This window comes from Bos indicus x Bos taurus, chromosome 9 (genome assembly GCF_003369695.1).
Source record: "Bos indicus x Bos taurus breed Angus x Brahman F1 hybrid chromosome 9, Bos_hybrid_MaternalHap_v2.0, whole genome shotgun sequence".
Lineage (NCBI taxonomy): Eukaryota > Metazoa > Chordata > Mammalia > Artiodactyla > Bovidae > Bos > Bos indicus x Bos taurus.
Window position 1 is genome coordinate 18,682,478 of NC_040084.1, and position 19,558 is coordinate 18,702,035.

At 34.7% G+C, this 19,558-nt stretch overlaps 1 protein-coding gene across 5 annotated transcripts in view; it reads right to left on the reverse strand.

Moving 5' to 3' along the window:
* The window catches only part of PHIP (pleckstrin homology domain interacting protein), a 128,407-nt gene that overhangs the window by 36,032 nt on the left and 72,817 nt on the right, over positions 1-19,558 (reverse strand). For 4 of the 5 annotated variants that reach the window (XM_027550985.1, XM_027550984.1, XM_027550982.1 and 1 more), the window contains exons 17-23: positions 18,666-18,891; positions 17,380-17,517; positions 16,448-16,631; positions 13,250-13,367; positions 7,480-7,620; positions 4,825-4,901; positions 1,763-1,994 (exon numbers count right to left, since the gene is read on the reverse strand). In XM_027550985.1, coding sequence (XP_027406786.1) covers positions 1,763-1,994; positions 4,825-4,901; positions 7,480-7,620; positions 13,250-13,367; positions 16,448-16,631; positions 17,380-17,517; positions 18,666-18,891 — 1,116 coding nt within the window. The remainder of the gene's footprint in view (positions 1-1,762; positions 1,995-4,824; positions 4,902-7,479; positions 7,621-13,249; positions 13,368-16,447; positions 16,632-17,379; positions 17,518-18,665; positions 18,892-19,558) is intronic. The other variant, XM_027550983.1, reaches the window with a different exon arrangement.

Consider the following 19,558-nt stretch of genomic DNA (forward strand, 5'->3'; position numbering starts at 1 on the left):
ACATGTCAGATACTATCTGGGATAACTGTACTGCATCTCAGGAGAATTCTAATAAGCATGTGCCGAACAAGGTTTTTTTTTCTTCTATTGATTCAAACAATTAACCATATGGAAGATATTTTACTTTTTCACAGATGCAATAAACATCAACTAATGATGTCTCAGTTATTTTTCAGCTTTACAACTCTATGCAGAAGAAAGGAAATGTTACTGTGTTTACCTGAGATAAGATGACTAAAGAATAAGAGCAATTCTATCTACTGTCAGATACACTGATAGGCTGAAAAAAAACCATGTAAACAAAATCCAAATTACAGGGAGTAACTTATAATATCCGAACCTTGAACTATTTGAAACATGTACCAAACAAATTAGTGGCAAACAGACCCTGGGATAATACTTTAAGCAAAAAAGTGAAATTAAAACATGCCAAATAGTAACAATGGATCCAAATGTGGCATGTAAGAAGAAGCCTGAGGTATTAGTTTATGGATAATTATCAAATAAAAGGGGACCAGGTGAAGTAAACTGCATTCTTAGGACAAAAGAATTATGGGACTTAACACTGCAAACCTCCAAAGTTTCCAAAACCGTCTTGAGATGGAAAAAAAAAAAATGTTTACCTCATTTGCCAGATACATGGCTTAATCAGCTTTATATGTCTATCATGTAAAATAATGGGGTCAGCCTACATTTACCATCACAGGCAAGGAAGAGGAGGAATACTGTGGCTAATGTGTGGCATTCTCTTTGGTAAATATTCTCCAGACAAAGGCAAAGGAGGTGACAAAGGAGGCTGCAGAATCCAAATTAAAGTAATCCATAATTATATAGCTGAAACAAAACAAAAGCTCAATTGACGCAGATAAAATAAACACTTAAGACAGATGCAGTCTTGAAATTTTTCAAAGCTCTCTAAAGATAAACATCCTATAGTCTCCCTAGTATTTAATTCTACAGATAACATCTTCCATTTAATTCTAAAAATGGCATCGTTTTTAAAAAAACCTTGCGGTTGTTTCACCAAATGTGCTTCGAACTTACAGTCTTTTGGGGAATAGACAATATGTCCCTTGTATTTCATTTCCTTTAGAGCAAAAGTTAAACAGTTCCTGTTTTTTAAAAAAAAAATATTCCGACTCCGTAAGAACTAACAGATCTTATTCCCATAACATTTATCCCTTGTCTTTGATCCGTCTCAAATTATCCACAGACTAAAGATGTAGTTATCAAACCAATACTACTGCCCTAAGGACTAGTGATGGCTCACAAGCTCTGTAAATTAATGAAGGCTTGTTACCACAGTAGTATTTTCAGCAGTGATAGTTTGTAAGGATGGTTGAAAGACAAAGGCAATTAAAGGCTAATAAAATATGTTTTGTAGCATTATTTTTTTACATAAATAAACAAATTCTACTGGAGTCTCAAGAAAACTCTGCTCATAAGATCAAATGCTCAATATATAACAATATGATAATTCTACAAGTAAATACTCTCACACATTAAACATTTTAAAAATTGAGGAAAACTAAATAGATCTCTATATGCTTTATTTTACTACTGTGTAACTCCATGTTTTTTCTATTAATACTTAGCTGGTATACCTGAACAATGTTTATGTTTATCCGCTGCACTTTTAAAATGTGTAGTCTGTTTTCACAAAAAACATATATATATATATATAATATGTATAATATCTATTTATGTAATTATATATATAGAAAAATATAGATAATATATATATATAAGTATATAGCTCAACCTTTTGTTTTCTTTCTTTGGGCTTCTTTTTCTTTGGTGATACTGGTCCATCCTTTTCTTCATTTATTTTTTTCCTATCCTTTTTAATCTGTTTTTGCTTCTGTTTTTCAGATTCTTCTTCTTCATCTGAACTGCTTTCTGCTTTCTTGGTTTTATGCTTAGGAATTTTCTTTGGTGGTTGCAGATTAATTCCAGCATCTGCTGTCCAGTCAGAATAATCACTGGAGTAGTCACTAAAAGGAAAGAGGGATTTAAAAAATATACAGAACAAGATACGCATTAAGACTTGCTGTATGCACATGTAAAGAAAGATCATAATAAAAAGTAATGGGCATCCCTGGTGGCTCAGACGGTAAAGAATCTGCCTGCAATGCAGGAGGACCCGGGTTCAATCCCTGGGTTGGGAAGATCCCCTGGAGGTGGAAATGGCAACCCACTCCAGTATTCTTGCCTGGAGAATTCCTGGACAGAGGAGCCTGGCGAGCTACAGTCCATGGGGTCACAAAGAGTGGGACACGACTGAGTGACTAACAGACAATGACAGAATAGTACATACTAAATGAACTAAAAATACTTCCTAACTTTCAACTCATCTTCTAGGTTCTTACAAGTCTGCAGGCTTAACTTACTTAAATATCTCCAAAATTTTTTAGGATAAATGAGGCCTAATTAAAGTAGTTCTAATTAAACAATGAATTTAAATACCATTTTTAATTTTAACAAAAATATAGATTTGAGTGTCACATGTGTTCAAAATATTGTGGGGTCACAAAGGTAAGGAGCAGAGAGACGGTCAGTTTCCTCAATTCTAGTAACAGAAAGAGAGCTCTAGATAGCATAGGAGGCATCAACGTTGAGGAAGAAGCCTAAGAATTCCCTTGTTGAGGGTAGGTGGACACTCTTGATCTCCCATGGTAGAGCACTGGTGGCATCACCGTAGCTAGATATCGACCTGCAAGGGTCAGAAGTATTCTATCCAGTGGGAAGACCCTGCCTGCAAACTTACTAAGCATCTACACACACTCGAGGTATAGATTATGCTTCAAAGCATAGTAAGATTCAGAAAAATGCAGGCCTTAGTATCTTATGTATCACTATCAATCATGTTTGCCATTGGTTGTATCTCACTGGAAACTCTAACAGATCTAAGCTTTACTAAACTGATGCTGCAAAATAAAGAATCCAATTAAGTTGTCTTCTGTTTTAATTTTAGAACATGAGAATATTTAGTACTTGACTTTTTAGTTTTATAAATATAATTGCCTTAATGGAATCTAAATTGTACTATGTTAAAATCAATTATCAGGTTGCCTAGACTTACTAATGTATATCCTCACTTCTCTAAAAATATCACTGACAAGGCTTAAGTCATATTTTTCTGGAGTTTTATTCTACTACCTCATCCTTCTGGTCCAAGTGTCTTTTTTTATGGGCAATTTACCTGTTATCTCCCTAAGAATAATCATTGCAGATAAAAGTCAAATAATTAAGGTGTTTTCTAGTATGATTTTCATGACTTCATCTTAAAACTTAAAATTTTAAAGTTACATAAAAAACATGTGCAGAAACTATTCTGGATATTTGGGAATATATCTGCAGGGCAAACAGCCATCCAATTGGCTATACTGAACTTACCAGCATTTATTTACACTGACCTCAGCCATGATGGCAATGGCAACCCACTCCAGTACTCTTGCCTGGAAAATCCCATGGACAGAGGAGCCCGGTAGGTTACAGTCCATGGGGTGGCAAAGAGTCGGACACGACTGAGTCACTTCACTTCAGCCATGATCACTGTAAATGGCACTTGCCAAACTGCTCACTGTTGCTATGCTATGGAACACTCAGCTCTTACAGAAAATCTGCTGCTGCCAGCACAGAACTACAAATGCCAGAGGCCTATGTTCTTTACAATAGTTTCTCCAACAGCTGAAGTGAACACTGTTTTTTCAAAACAAGAACTTTTATGCTGTTGCATGGTCTGAGATACAAGCATAACTTGTTTTATTGTGCTTTGCAGATACTGTGGTTTTTCTTCTTTCGTTTCTTCTTTACAAATTCAAGGTTTGTGGCAAGTTGGCATCAAGCAAGTCTATCAGTGCCACTTTCCCTATAGCATTATTTTTAAATTAACGATGTTTTTAAATGTTGAATTTTTTTTAGAGATAACACTACTGCACACCTCACTGTACAGTGAAAATGCAATTTTTATATGCACTAGGAAAATAAAAATTCATGTGACTTGCTTTACTGCAATATACATTTTGGTGGTCTGGAGTAAAACCTGAGGTGTTCCAAAATATAAATATACTCTATTTCCACTGCTAAACCAAAAGAAAGCAGGTTTTTCTTCTGCTGTCTTGTTTTAAATATAGGAAACTACCAGACATAATGATGAACACTTGCATATCATTACTAGGAGCAACTACTGTGGAAACAGGATAGTATGTCCTGTGACAATGTCCGTGATAATAAGAGGTGAAGAATTTTTACACATAGCCTCCTGGTTTCTTTGGAATTTTAAGAACTAATGCTGTCAAGGAATAAGTATCAAGGGCTAAACATAATTAGCATTCCCAAAGGCTCTACTCCTCCTTGTTACTAAGACCTCACAATGTCAGGCAAAGCCATTAAGCTCTGTAACAATATGAATCACCAGTTAATGGGCTGAAGGAATCCTTGCTTAAACGATCAAATGGGGTGGGAAAAACAGGAAAAAGGGAAAGCTTATTCTCATTGCCAGAAGAAAATACTACTAGCATTTAACAAATTTCACTATAAAAGATAGTTAATTCTACAAAATCTCGTTACTTTCATAACTTAATGCATAAGTATTTCTCAAAACCAGTAATGAAACTAGTTTGTGGTTCAGTATTACAAATAATAACAGCATTCAGAAGATAAAATATCAACTGAGGAAAAAAGTTGAAAGCATCATTTTGTAGATCTAGTTACAATTTTAAACCCAAAGGGACTCTGAACTATGTTTCTGGTAGAAAAGAATCTTTACCTTTCTAAAGAATTTATAGTAATTGTGGGGAAAAAAAAAATTCATTAAATTACCTAGAACTGCCATCACTGTGCCAAGCTCTCTCTTCTTCTTCAGACGTTCCACCACTGACAGCAACAACTTCACCTTCCTAAGAGATAGTGAATACATATTTTACTGTGTAGTTTTACAGAATAACATTCTATATGATTATATTAATAGAAAATATCAGTGATATCCAGTAGTATGAATCATATTAGGATATCTTATGAAAATCTGATTTAAATTAGTTGTAAAATACAAGTCTCAAAGATAAATACTTATTAATAATGGATTCAGAGCAATCTCTTGGATGGATTAACTTTTTAAAGCCTCCAAACACAACTTCTAGATTGGGTGATACCGAACTTAAATTTAGGAACTTTTAGGTTTTATTATAATTATTATTAAAATAGCTTTATCATGTAAAAAAGAATATTCCAATTCAGGTATTATTTTATACACATAAGGAAGATAAAAACTACCCAAACACTCTGTTTCTCTTTAGCAAATATTCATTGGTCAACACACGCTACTACCTGTGAAGCCATTTTCTTTATAAAAATTGTTTTGTGGTCACAAAATCTTGCTTCAATAAAAATAGCAATTTATATTAATTAAGATTTTACTAATAGGTCAGAAACTGTTCTAAGCACTCTGTATATATCATCCCATTTGATCTAGACAAAACAGTGACTGGTGAGAGGAAACAGATCTTTTTTCCCCAGTTATAAGTGATTTCTGAAATATGTTTCATTGTTTTATTCTATTTACACTATCCTACCATTTTAAAAATTATCTCATTATTTTAACATATTGAAATCTTTGGTTCTCTATTAACCAGCAAGTATAATACTAATTCTTTTCACTTTCATGCATTGGAGAAGGAAGTGGCAACCCACTCCAGTGTTCTTGCCTGGAGAATCCCAGGGACGGGGAGCCTGGTGGGCTGCCGTCTATGAGGTCACACAGAGTCGGATATGACTGAAGCAACTTAGCAGCGTAATACTAATTCTAGGGAAATAGGTTTTTAAATAAAAGAAACTAAAACTTCAACAGGCTAAGAAATTTATCCAAGGCAGCACAATTAATAAGCAACAAAGCCTATTTTGAACTCAGGTCATTTTACTTCAAAGCTTAATTAAACCCACTCTAACAAGAATGGTTCATGTTTAAATTACTGGGCGTATTCAGATTTCATGAGGATAATGAAACATATTCTTCTACTAATCAAATATAACATTTTGGGGAGAAAAATTTTCCCATTATCATGTCTTAAAAATGAAGAATGTAATTCCTCAACTTTCACAGAGCTTTGAAAATCAAGCAAATATGTAAAGATCAAAATCTAAAAGCAAATTATATTTAGCAAACAATCTCTGCTCACGGACTGAAAAGAAACTAAACAAATTATCTAATTTTTCCCACCTTTAGTATATTACTTCTTTAAAGAGGAAGAACAGAAACATACTTCTATATTCTAAATACAAAAAGGTACTATATGGAATTACAAAATATTTGAACCAAGAAATCCAAGACGGTTTCATTTTTAAATGATATATTGTGCCAAAGGTGATATTCTGTTCTCACTGTTCTCCTCTACAAACTTAAGGTAAAAACAAATTAGTTTTGAAGACAAATGAAAGAATTTGTAATTTTCTTATGTAACAGTTGTACCTGGAAATCCAGTTTTACTTGATTCGTATTTTTAAAATTTTATAGAAACTTTTATTTAAGAGGATACTATAAATCTTTCAAAAATAAAACACTTTATAATGCAAACAACTAGCACACACATATTTTATGTTTTGTGGTATATCTAAGTTGTTAAATGTCAAGTTTATATAAAGAGTATGTTTTCTCTTTTTGCCAGATTAAAAATATCATTTTGTTCTGGCTATACTAGGACCTAAAGCCAGCGGAGACTTTTAAATTATGGTTAGAAACTCTCAGTTTGAGCTAATATAACCCTGTCCATAGAGAATATATGTGGAGAATCCCCACGCATGCCTGCCACTGCAAAACATGACTTCGAAAGCATATAGCTGTCAACACTTCAGATCAGTCTTTGACTTAACTGTGAGTGAAGGGTAATAAGGAGAGTGGGGCAGAAGAAAGACAGTTGTACATCTAAGCAAGCTTGATTTATAAAGGCAAATGGACTGTCTTTGCTGAAAGAATATACAATTGTGTGGGGACAATGGTATTTATGAAAATACTTATACATAAGGAGTATTTTAAAATCTACATTGAGAAAGCTATAAATTGGTACAGAGATTATAAAGTAACTAAAACTGCTGACTGTCTATTCATCAGTTGTATTATACAGACTAGAGCTTTATGGTATTAAAAAGCTTGGTTTTGGAGTAAAAGGAACCCAGGTTTAATTCCTTACTCTACCATTTAATAGTTAGGTAAATGTGTAAGCTAAACATCTTTGCACTTCAGAGTCCTCATAATGGGAGTAATTAATTCAGATGCACTTGTTTTGTGGACCTGAGGTTATGAGTAACTATGCCATGCCTTGAACACACACTATGGTCTTCAGCTATCACTGTCATTTTAAGACCTAGACATACCATGTTTGAGCTACATCTACAAATATATCAATGGATGCAAAGAATACAGGTTATATTTTAAAAAACAAATCAAAATGAAAACAGAAATTTATGAATGTGCTGAGCTCTCACATCTGAAGAACTTGTGCCATTTTCTATCTCTTCTGAAGGTCTAGGAGTCTCTTCTAATGCAGATCTTGTGCGGTAATTGTGTTGATTTGCCTGCTGCTTTTTGGATTCTCCAAGATCCACGAAATGTTCATGAGCATGATTCTGGAAAAAAGTAAATTCAATTTATTTACAGTATGCTTAAAGAAAATGCTTTTTAAAAGTTACATTTTTTTCTCTTTCATGTTTAAGATTATCACATAAGTAGAATCCCATGGACAGAGGAACCTGGTGGGCTGCTGTCCATGGGGTCGCCCAGTCGGACACGACTGAAGCGACTTAGCAGCAGCAGCAACAGACTGTAATACCAGCTCAAGTATTTTAACATTAAGCTAAAACACAGGTTAGTGATAGGCTGAAATTCACTTGCTGATTGATAGGTTATAAAAACCTTTTTTGATTGAGGATTCATAAAAACAGACTAAGTCTAACATTGAAATCTCTTATATCCACATCAAAGCTGTAAAACAGATAAAGGAAAGAGGACCTCAGAATGTGAGGCATAAGTGACAGGCAGAAGCAAACTAGGAAACAAAACAGTGATCACAAAGCTAACTGGTCGCTACGAGGCTTGGATACCAAGGTAACTGGCTCTCTCTCTCCTGCTGCAGGCAAATGTGGGAAGCAAATGTGGGGAAAGTCTTCTGCAGCAGAGAAAACAACTAAGAATAATCAAAATAAATGAAAGTCCAACACAGTTACAGACATCAAAAAACTCAACAAACTCAAGAATTTACACCTGAAAAAGAAACCCAACTAAAGAACATAAAAAATAAATGGAAAATACTAAAAATTACCTCCAAAAAAAGATTGACGTCAGACTTATACATACACCATGCAATAAATCATACAATAAAAAAGGAACATTATCTTCAAAGTGCTAACAGAAAATAGTTTTGAACCTCTTATTTATATCCTAACTCCTTTGAACCTATAATTATATCTTCACTTTCCCCCCTCCCCCCCACCCCCCTCATTGTTTTACAAGGATCTCAAAATTCTGTGACAGATTTCTGGTCAAGTTGTTTCCATTAAAAAGTACTGCTTTAAAAAGCAGTTAATTTAAAATTGCCACACAGAGAAAAACAGATGGTCCACAAAACATTCTCCTTTCCTTCAAGGTTTTGTTATCATTGCTATCATTAATTGTTCTTTGCTAAATGACTGATCAAGACAAAACAGCCCTGAGACAGTTCTTCCACCACTGATGAAGGCTGGAGTGCCAGGTATTGGCGATGATCTCAGTTAGCCTTCTGAGCTTTCTGGGCACACACCGTGACCTTGCCAGCTCTAGCTGCCTTCTTGTCTACTGCTTTGACGACACCATAGTAAATCTCTGTCTCATTCACAAATACCAAAACGACCCAGAGGATAGTCAGAGGAGTTTTCAACACACAGGTGGCTTGCCCGGAACCCTATCAACAGTGGCAGGCAGCATCAACACCTTTCAAGAATTTGGGGCTATCTTTCACAAGATTCTTCCCAGAACAGTGACCATCGTCATCTTCAGTTCAACAATCCTGCAAGCTATGTTAGTTGTGGACAATCCAGAACAGGTGAACAGCTGACTTGGTTTGGCTGGCTCAGGATAATCACTTCAGCTGTGAAGTTAGTTGCTTCCATCGATGGGTTATTTTTGCTCTCAGGAGCAACAATGCCATGGCAAGCATCTCTGACAGACATGTTCTTGACACTGATGTCTACACTGTCCTCCGAAAAGCTTCACTCAAGGCTTTAACTGCACAACAGACCTTTTTTTTTCACTTTAGTTGTAATGACAACTGGAGCAAAGGTGACCACATGCCAGATTTGAGAACCCCAGTCTGAGACTGGCCCACAGGGACAGGTCTGGTTCTACCTGGAGGGGCAGGCACCAAGGGCTTGTCAGTCAGACAAGTTGGTGGCAGGATGCCATTCAGAGCTTTAAGCTTCACTGTTCCACTGCTATTACCATCATTACAGGTGACTTTCCAACCCTCGAACCAAGACATGTTATTAGCACGTGGCTCCAGCATATTGTCACCATTCCAATAAGAAACTGGCACAAACACTACTGTGTTGGGGTTGCAGATAGTTTTCTTAATGTGAATCAATTCCTTAAGGCCTTCTTAACTCTTCTTGCTGTAGGGTGCTCAGTGTAACCCACTCTGTTAACACCAAACAAAAACTAAATCAGTCAAGTTCAGGGTTATTTTAAGGTAATTCTCTTATTCTCTCCAGAAATTTCCAGGATATTTCCTTTTAGATGTTTTCAAATCTCACTATAATATGCTCACCTGAGGTTTTATATTTTTATATTTTACATTATTTTTTCTTTATTTTAGTTGGCATACTATGCATTTGCTTGGAGATTATTTCTAGAAAATTTTGGTTCATTATTTTTTTCAACTCTTTGCTCCCTCTGTATGTCTTTCTCTTCTTCGAAGATTCTTACTAAATAAAGCTTTTTTACTACATACCTCTAGTGTGTATGTATGTGTGTATACAACACACACATTTACAAAAACACATATATGTATATGGTTCTCACATTTCCCTCATTCTCGCCATTATTTTATCCCTTGTTGATACATTCTGGAAGAGTTCTTCAACTTCATATTCCAACTTACTAACTCATTTTTCAGTGTTTGATACTATTCTATTCAACTCTTCCACTGAATTCTCCATTTCAAGGACAACAGGTTTCATCCTAATTTCTCCAACAGAACACTCCCCAAAACAGCTTGTTGCTATATCATGCTTCCAATATCGTCTCTTCTCTCTCTCAGAATAATATGCTATTTTGAGTATCTGAATATGATTGACTCTGGTTTCACAACTGTGCTGGATGGCACTTTCGAAGGGAAGGAAAAAGAAAAAATAATCTAGGTCTTGCTCTGTCTTCTAAACAAAGCATCTGTATATATGCATGGGGGGATGGGTGTGTACCTCAAGACTTGTGATACTGCAAACCCAAGTCCAAGCATCCCTGCCCCTCCATCCCTTCCACTTTGCAGCTCTCCCCACAACCAGTCTTGTCATGTCTTTCCAGCACTGTAGCTCTACTTGTGTTGGGGCTATTACTTGTAAAAGCCAAGTGAATCTTCTCATGCTAACATTCAAAATTTACTCCACGTATATTCTCTAAAAGAATTACTGAAGGGTTCTGTAGTTCTGCGAAAATATGTAAAAGCTATAAAAAAGGAAATGATGCTCAACTGTATCTCATATGCTTTGAGTATGTTAAAAATGTAATAGATCTTGCTTCTTTCATTTAACATAAATATTATTTACCTACTCAAAACTATTTCATTAAAAATGCTTTTTGTTTCATTTTGTAAAGCTTTATCCACAGTTCTTATTTCTTTAGGATAAATTCCAAGTCAAAGAACATGACTTATATCTAATGCAGAAGAAAAAGCCGGCTGTCAACCAACATCTGTTCCCCTCCTCTTGCACAGAAAATGAAATTTTCACTGTCAGACTTTCAAGTGACTAAATTCTGGGCAACAGGCTATCTGGTACAGTGCTGCAGAAAAAGTTCAAAAAACTTTCATCAGGAGAGCACGTGTACCTTCTGCACCTTCCTTAATGAAATTGCCTTCCCTCCTGCAGCCTTATATGAAAATGCTGCTATCTTGAGGCCAGAGGTCAAATTCACACACAAGAAAATCAGAAAAATTTGAAGAGCTTCAGTTCCTAACACAGAGGCCATCAAACCAGACCTTGACCACCTACCAAGGCTTTTATATCAGAGAAATACATTTCCCTAAAGGGAAATAAATATTTAAGAAAAATATTTTTAAGACACTCATTTGGGGACCACGTTCAGTTCAGTCGCTCAGTCTTGTCTGACTCTTTGCAACCCCATGAACCGCAGCACGCCAGGCCTCCCTGTCCATCACCAACTTCCAGAGTCCACCCAAACTCATGTCCATTGAGTCAGTGATGCTATCCAACCATCTCATCCTCTGTCATCCCCTTCTCCACCTGCCCTCAATCTTTCGCAGAATCAGGGTCTTTTCAAATCAGTCAGCTCTTTGCATCAGGTGGCCAAAGTATTGGAGTTTCAGCTTCAGCATCAGTCCAGGACTGATGAACACCCAGGACTGATATCATTTAGGATGGACTAGTTGGATCTCCTTGCAGTCCAAGGGACTCTCAAGTCTTCTCCAACACCATAGTTCAAAAGAATCAATTTTTTATAGTCCAACTCTCACATCCATACTTATTGTCAAAATCAACTTTCTAACTGCTTTCTAAACAGTTTTTCTGCATTAACTTATACAACTCCCCTACACAGTCAGTACCCTCTATTATTAGAGGGAAAAAATTAATGCAACTCTGAGGTGTAAGGTAGCATCTCACAATTTGTACATCTGTGATTATCAATGTTATTAGTCGCATGGTAAGTGCTTTCAAACCTTTCTCCATTCTCATAAAATGTGAAAAACAAAAATGAGGTCATGTTATAAATATTACTGTTACACTTGCTTTTTTTCACTAAACAAATACATCATGAGTATTTTTCCACAGCAATGGAGTGAACTCTAACTTCTTAAAAAAAAAAACAAAACTGTATAATATTCCATGTATATATGTCATGACATCCTACCTTTCTTCTACCAAGAGACACTAAAGTTGTTTCAGTGTTTGCCACCAGAGACAATAAATATCTGCATGCACACAAACATACATACATTCACATCAATCCTTTCCTTTCTAAAAAAGTCTCTGAAGAAGCACTATTAAAAGATAAGCACATCCTTTTAATTTTATAGATATTACCATATCCTATCCATAAAAGTGGTAGCACTAGCTCACAATCATTATACGAATTCATGTCCCCACATCTTTGGAGTCAGAAGAAAGGAAACTAAAAATAGGTATGCTTTCAGGCCACCATGAAAACAACCACCACCACAACCAACAAAAAACTTAAAAAAGAAAAAATTATTTCAAACTATACTAACAGAAATTCTAGCAGGGCGGGGTCCTACTGTTGCCAAGGTAGGATACTCTTATAGGATACTCTTACCTACAGGAAAACATAAAGTGGCAAAGGACTACTTGAGTTCTGTGAAGGGTTACAAAACAGAAGAGAGAGTTATAATAAAGGAGACTACTTCAGAACATCTGAGGAGCTCAAATAAGAGGACCAAGTACAAAGCTGGGTCAAGAGACCAGTCATCCTTTGATACTCCAGCAGTTAAGTCCGTCTCTCCTCCAGATTAGGGCATAACCGACTGAAATCCACTGGACTGAAAATTTTTTCCACAGTAGGATGACAGAAAAACTAATAGGGCAAACTAAGAGGGACAATTTACCTCTCTTAATGGAGAAAATTAGAACTATTATTTATAGCAGCATAGCTGACTTGATTATCTGCAATAACACATTGGTGCAAAACAGTAAAAAAAAAAAAAAAAAGGCAAAAAATTAAACCAAAACACTGTTTTAGAGTGTGCCACCAAAGGCAAAACTAAAAAAGGATCTTGCTTAGGATTAAGGTATAAATGTATTGGATTTAACAGGCATATTACAATTGGAATTTGAGACAAATGTACACTAGAAAGTATGACATGTATAAAGATTCAAAGATAATCTAAAGGTAACTGAGAATTAACTATGTTAACTTTATTTCATTAGGTAAATAGCCTGTCTATAATGTTCACATCTTTAATTACAAAACCACCTTTAAATGGTCATTATATTAATGAGGCAAATATTAAACATCCAAGTAATCACTATTTACCTTTGAGACAGTGGGCATTTTATTCTCTTTCGGAACTGTCAAGTGTTTTCTTTTCTCTTCTGATCTGTAAGTCTTTATTTCTTCTTCTCCCTTTGCAGTTCTCCATTCTTCTTGCCTACTGAAAGAGAATTCAAAGCCACATATCCTAATCTATAATTTCTGTAACCGATTTCTCCCCAAAGGAAACGTCAGGCATCAATGTTTTCTTTTCAGATTAGGCATGTGATAAAGATTTCTGAGCTTCAATTCAGAGACTGTGAGTTCTGGACATTTAGTATTAAATGACTGGATGTCTTTCCAGTAGGAAAGAAAGAATCTGTCCACCTGAACTTGATACTACCATTTTCTGCTATGGTCTTTGGCAAATAAAGTTTTAGGATCTCAGAACACTGTCAAACATTAAAAACAGAATTTAATTATGACAGTGTTGGGCTTATGCTGTGATAATCTTAATGTGTCACAGAGACAGTTGGAATCTTCAAACAAACAAACAAACAGAGGCACAACAGATCTTTGAGGGAGATCTACGATTAACTCCTGAAGCCCTGAAAGAACTGCATTCTCTCTGATGAAAGGAAGGTCAGGCCTCAGTCACTGAAAAAACTTCAACTCTATCCAGGTATCAAGCTGAATTTGAGGTACAGAAGTTTTTAGGAACATTAACTGTGAAGTTTAATTTCATAGAACCTGAACTCACAAGGACAAGAGAATTTTTTTAGAATTTTAATTCCTTAAAACTTCAAAGTTTCTGAACTGTAAGGGTATTTATTCTCTGAACTTTAATTTTTCCCTGGAGTTAACACAGTTGGAAAGAAGTTAATATTCAAATTTGGAAGTGCCCTATAATGTTGATATTTTATTACTGGGGTGAATTAATGCTGTCATTTTATACTTAACTGCAGAACCTCTAATGCAGCTAGCTGGAATTCTGAGTGGAAATGAATGAACTTAAATCTTGTGAAAAGAACAGCCTTGGATTTAATTTTGTTTCTTTTTTTTTAATTAAACTTTTTATTGAGATAATTGTAGATTTACACACAGTTCTAAGAAATAATACAGAGAGGTTCCTTGTATCCTCTACCCAGTGCCCTCCAAAGGTGGTATCTTCTAAAATTATGGTACAACATCATAACTTGGATCTGGATATTGAATACAACCCACTGATATTCAGAATCACCCAGTTTTATGCTACTCATATGTGTGTGTGTGTTTAGTTCTATCCAAGTTTATCACACGTGCAGGTTTCTGTATCCATTGCCCCAGTCAAGATACAGAACATTTTCATTACCACAAAGCTCCCTTGAGTGCCCTGCTAATGATCATATCCACCTTTCTCCTCTCCTCAGCCCCTGCTCCCCACAGTGTCTAGCAACCACTAGTCTGTTCTCTATCTCTATACTTTTGACATGTCAAGAGTAGTCCCTAAACGGGGATTCTCAGCATAAAGCCCTCACGACTCAATCAAGATGTGTACCAACAGGCCGTTTCTGTTTAATGACGTCGTATTCTATGGTGTGGATATACTGTAGTTTGTTTGATTATACACTCAGTGAAGGACATCTAGGGTATTCCTAGGTTTTGGCTATTATGAATAAAGCTGCTATACATTTGTGTAGAGGTTTTTGGGTTAAAATAAGTTTAATTTCTTTGGGTTAAGTTCCCAAGAGTGCAATCAATGGATCTTGTGATAGTCTAGGTTTCTATGAAAACGCCAAACTGTTCCAGAGGGGCTGCACCGTTTTGCATGCGTTGCTGGTGGTAGGAAGAGTGAACCAATTTCACTAGGATGCTCCAGAAGGAAAATCCATTTTAGAATGGCCCAGTTCTACGCCTGCCTGTAATGTATACATTCTGCTCTGCATTTTAAAAAGGGAAACCACTGCCTCACATGGAGAGAAATACCGTGGCCCAGTGCTACCTGTACTGAAGTTCAGTATAAGGAAGCAAACGTTCATGCAGATAGTTATGTTCTTCACAGCTATATCAATAACAGAAGTAATATTCTGATTTCCTATTTTATTCTTCTGAGTCATTTTTCAAGTAGTCAGATCTGTTTTTAAAATGATGGGTGTTACTTACTGTACCCTCTTCAAACCTTAACATTGTAATTAACAAGTAGACATCAATATAACTAAAAATACACTGAGTTAATTTTTAATAAGAACATCTGAGTGTATTTGTCATCAGATAAAATTATGGTTCAAATTTAAACTTCAGGTGTATAATCCTAAAACTTAAAACAAATTTGAAGTATCATCCAATCAAAAAAGCATAATCAGATTTAAAATATTTTAACTATATAATTACTCTCTTAAGAACTAGATAATCCTAAAATCAAATTTAATCTTTTTTATTATAGTACAGTATTAAAATATACAGTAAGTATTAGTTGGGGTTCAAATGGACCTACTTCATGAGTATTTCATTACTAAAGAATCAAAAGGAATTGGATATAAACTTCTCTCACAGCAATGACCTTGAGAATAGGATTACATTAAATCAAGACTTTTTAATTTTACAGGTATACTTTTAAATGGGCTTCCCCAGTGGTTCAGCTGGTAAAGAACTCGCTTGCCAATGCAGGAGATGCTGTAGACATGGGTTTGATTCCTGGGTTGAGAAGATCTCCTGGAGGAGGGCATGGCAACTCACTCCAGTATTGTTGCCTTGAAAATATAGACAAGAGGAGCCTGGTGGGCTACGGCCCATGGTGTTGCAAGAGTCAGATATCACTGAAGCCACTGAGCACACACACATATATTTTTCAATAGTAAAAAAAAATCAGTAATAACCTATCAATAAATAATGTATTTTCACTATGCCTGTGAATGACTTGGTGTGAATGATTAGTAAAATCCATAAAAAATTCAGTTGTAACAAACTTTATGAAATGTGTTTTAAGATACAATTAAGCAAGACAAACTAAAGTTCAAATATGCTACTCGGTAAAATCTCATGTATTTGTTCAAGCCAAATTTGTAATTCCTCCCACTCACCTTAAAAACTCCTACCCCCATAAGTGTCATTTACTTGAATCATCCTAGGAAGGGACATTTACTGAAATTTAACTTTTCTCCAGAGTCATGAATAGTTTAAAACATTAGCTCTTTTCAGATAAATTTAAGACAAATTAGAGCTGGAAAGGTACTCTGAAGACCAACTCAAAATGAATACAAACAAATTCGTAACTCCCCTTACCTGGCTACACCAGATGATAGCTCAGGTACTACCACCCTTCGACTCCAAGCTACAAGATCCCGCTCTGTGGCTATTTCACTTCTTGGTGCATTACTGTGCATCTGCCGTACACCTTCGATTTGACCACTACGCCTTAGTCCTACATTAGGTGGTGAATGAACCTCTGAGGTAGAACTTGTAGAGCCTAAGAGCAAAAATTAATATAGAAAGCTCTATTTAGAGATATTTCTCCATTAGCTTGTAACAGGAAACAAACAAACCAAAAAAAATACCAGGAGAAAAAAAATCCATACTATCTTTCACATGAAACTTCATACTATGGCAAATAATCAAATTACCAAATCAGGAACTAAACCACAAGCAAAGCTTAATGAAAACAAAATAAGGTTATTTAGTTGATCAGGTAAGTTAATGAATCATAACTACTGACTATCTCCAAAGATGTAAAATCACTGTTTTTAAAAAATGCCCACTGTATGTTTTGGGGAAAACCATGTAAGAAGCAAAAACAGACAAACCCAAGGACATTCATAGTTCATAAGTCTGCTTTAAAATTTCTCTAAAATTTAGTAATATACAACAATAAGAGTGGTGAGATGTTCAAGAATGTGGTTTTGAATGTATTCCACTATCAAAGAAATGTATTCAAGAACTTTATTTAACTTAAACATTTTTCTAAGTTAAACATGTTCATTACAAGAAATTTGTAAGGATATACCTACTAAAAAACTCATTGTCCATAGTTTGAAACCATGTATTATAAACACTTTCTTAGGTCATTAAATATTCTTCAAAATCATGATTATGCTTATTTTGGCAGTCAAATAGTTCATATCATGGATTTACTATATTTGTTAAACTGTTTCTCTAGTGTTGTAGGTTTAGACTGTTTTAATTTTTTAAATATTGCACTTAAAATAGTCCCTGCTTACCTCTACTTAAACGGCTGGTATTACTGATAGCTGCTTCACCAGAACGTCTCAGGTCTTGCTCCTGCTGTAGTCTTTGAATCATACTGTCCAGTGGGCTGATATCCTGGTTTGCTTGCTGACTTAAAACTTGATTCAGTCCTATGTAAATCACAAAAATGCTAAGGATACTTCAAACCATGTCATTCATCAACCTCACTTTGAGTCCAGAATTAAACACAAATTTTGCTTGAATAAAAGACCTAAAACGAGCAACTGTAAATGATAGGGGAGAGAGAGGAAAAAAAGAAAAAAAAAAAGAAACATACTCCCTTCAAATTTAATTTATTAAAAATAACAATGACAACGTAACTTTAACTAAGTGTTTACCATGATTCAGGTACTCAAAATCCTTACAATATCACAGGTCCATAGGTATTATTAATTCCACTTTGTCTATAAAGTAGAACTAATAATACCTATAAAGTGGTAATCTATAAAGTAGAATTAGTGGTATTGTAAGTGAAAACCAAAATAACTGTTCAAAGTCATATATCCAGTTAAGGATTTAAACAAGGATTTAATCTTAGATCTTCTTTTAAAAAAAGGCAAACCTGATTACTCACTTTCTCAAAAACCTTTACTGCTTCATTCAACAAATTTCTTATTGTCAACATGAGGAAAGTGATGAGAAAATCAACTCCCATTCGAATCTTGAACTAATGTTAACTTTCACTCTCCAAAACAGCAACACTTTTCATTCCTACCTTGCTTTTAAACTTTGAAAAGTTGATCACTTCTTAAAACAATCTTCAATGTGAATAGGCTATCTAGTCTTATTTGCTCTCTCACACCACACTATATTATTCACCTTAATAACATTCATCATGATTAACTATATATTTGTTTATTAACTGTTTACAAACCTATCTCACTCCATAAGAACAAGGAATGCATTTAATTCACTACTGAATACCACAGCTTAGCAAGTGTCAGGGACAGAGATTTACAATGTATGTTGCGAAATGAATAAATGAATTGACTCATCCCATACCAAATACAGATTTACCCTATTAGTACCCTATTAGTCCCCAGAAGGTTATAAATAGATACAGCCCCAAATTAATTAAACCTCCAGTGTTGCTTAACTGTCTTACAATACTTAAGTATTATTCAAAGAACTTTTAAAAGAATATAAAAAATCATTTTACTCATTTGTTCAAAACAATTAAAAACAAAGTTCTACCCAATTATCCATTTTAAAAGATTTCAAAAGGAAAATTTGCATGTCTATTCAAATGATCATTTACCTGAGGAAGTTACCCCCATTTGAGGGATGAGCTGCTCCTCCCTGCAATTTTCACGACCAGGAACTAATCTCTGGTATCTTGATGGATGAGGATTACCATCAACATCAACCAAAAAAGGGGGTGGCATGAGATGAGGTGCTTGCTGAGTCTGTTCATCTAACACAAAATTGTTGGCATCACGGATAAGGGGCCGATAATCACTATGAAAGAACATCTGATCTGCAATCTATAAAAAGAAAGACCCATAAAAGATTGGACAAAGAAAAATTTATCATTATAGATTTTTAATGGAAGGCAAACATTTAAATATAAATCATGGTATTAAACAATATAAAAGAATAATATTTTCTAGAGTTAATTTTAAATAAATCTTTATCTGTACTTTCTGCATTAAATTTTATGATTAGGAAAGTAGATACTATGAATTTTCCCTTGAGCAGGAAGAGATTATATTCATAAAAAACATTAAAAGTAACGTAATTTGAAATTAGATAGTAAAATTAAATGCAGGCATAAATCTTTCAACAGTACCTTTACTTTCCCAGAGCTACCATGATTTATCTTGTTTTTTAAAATGACTATGCATGGTCATTTGATTTAGTATTTTACAATGAAAAATCAATTTATTCTTTGAATTAAACTCTTCAATGAAACCAAACTAATACAATTTAAGAAAATCCATAAGTATATAGTAAGCATGGTTTATATAATAATATTAAAAACTAACATCTCTAAAATTTCTGAAATAAAAATTCATACCTAACACATCTAACTTCAAAATTTTATCATTTAATTTAGAACTTCTTACACCTGAACTTCCATTTTTATTATAACATTTTAAACCACTCTACCACAAATAAACAATTTAAATCTTTTAGTCACTAATCTCAGAT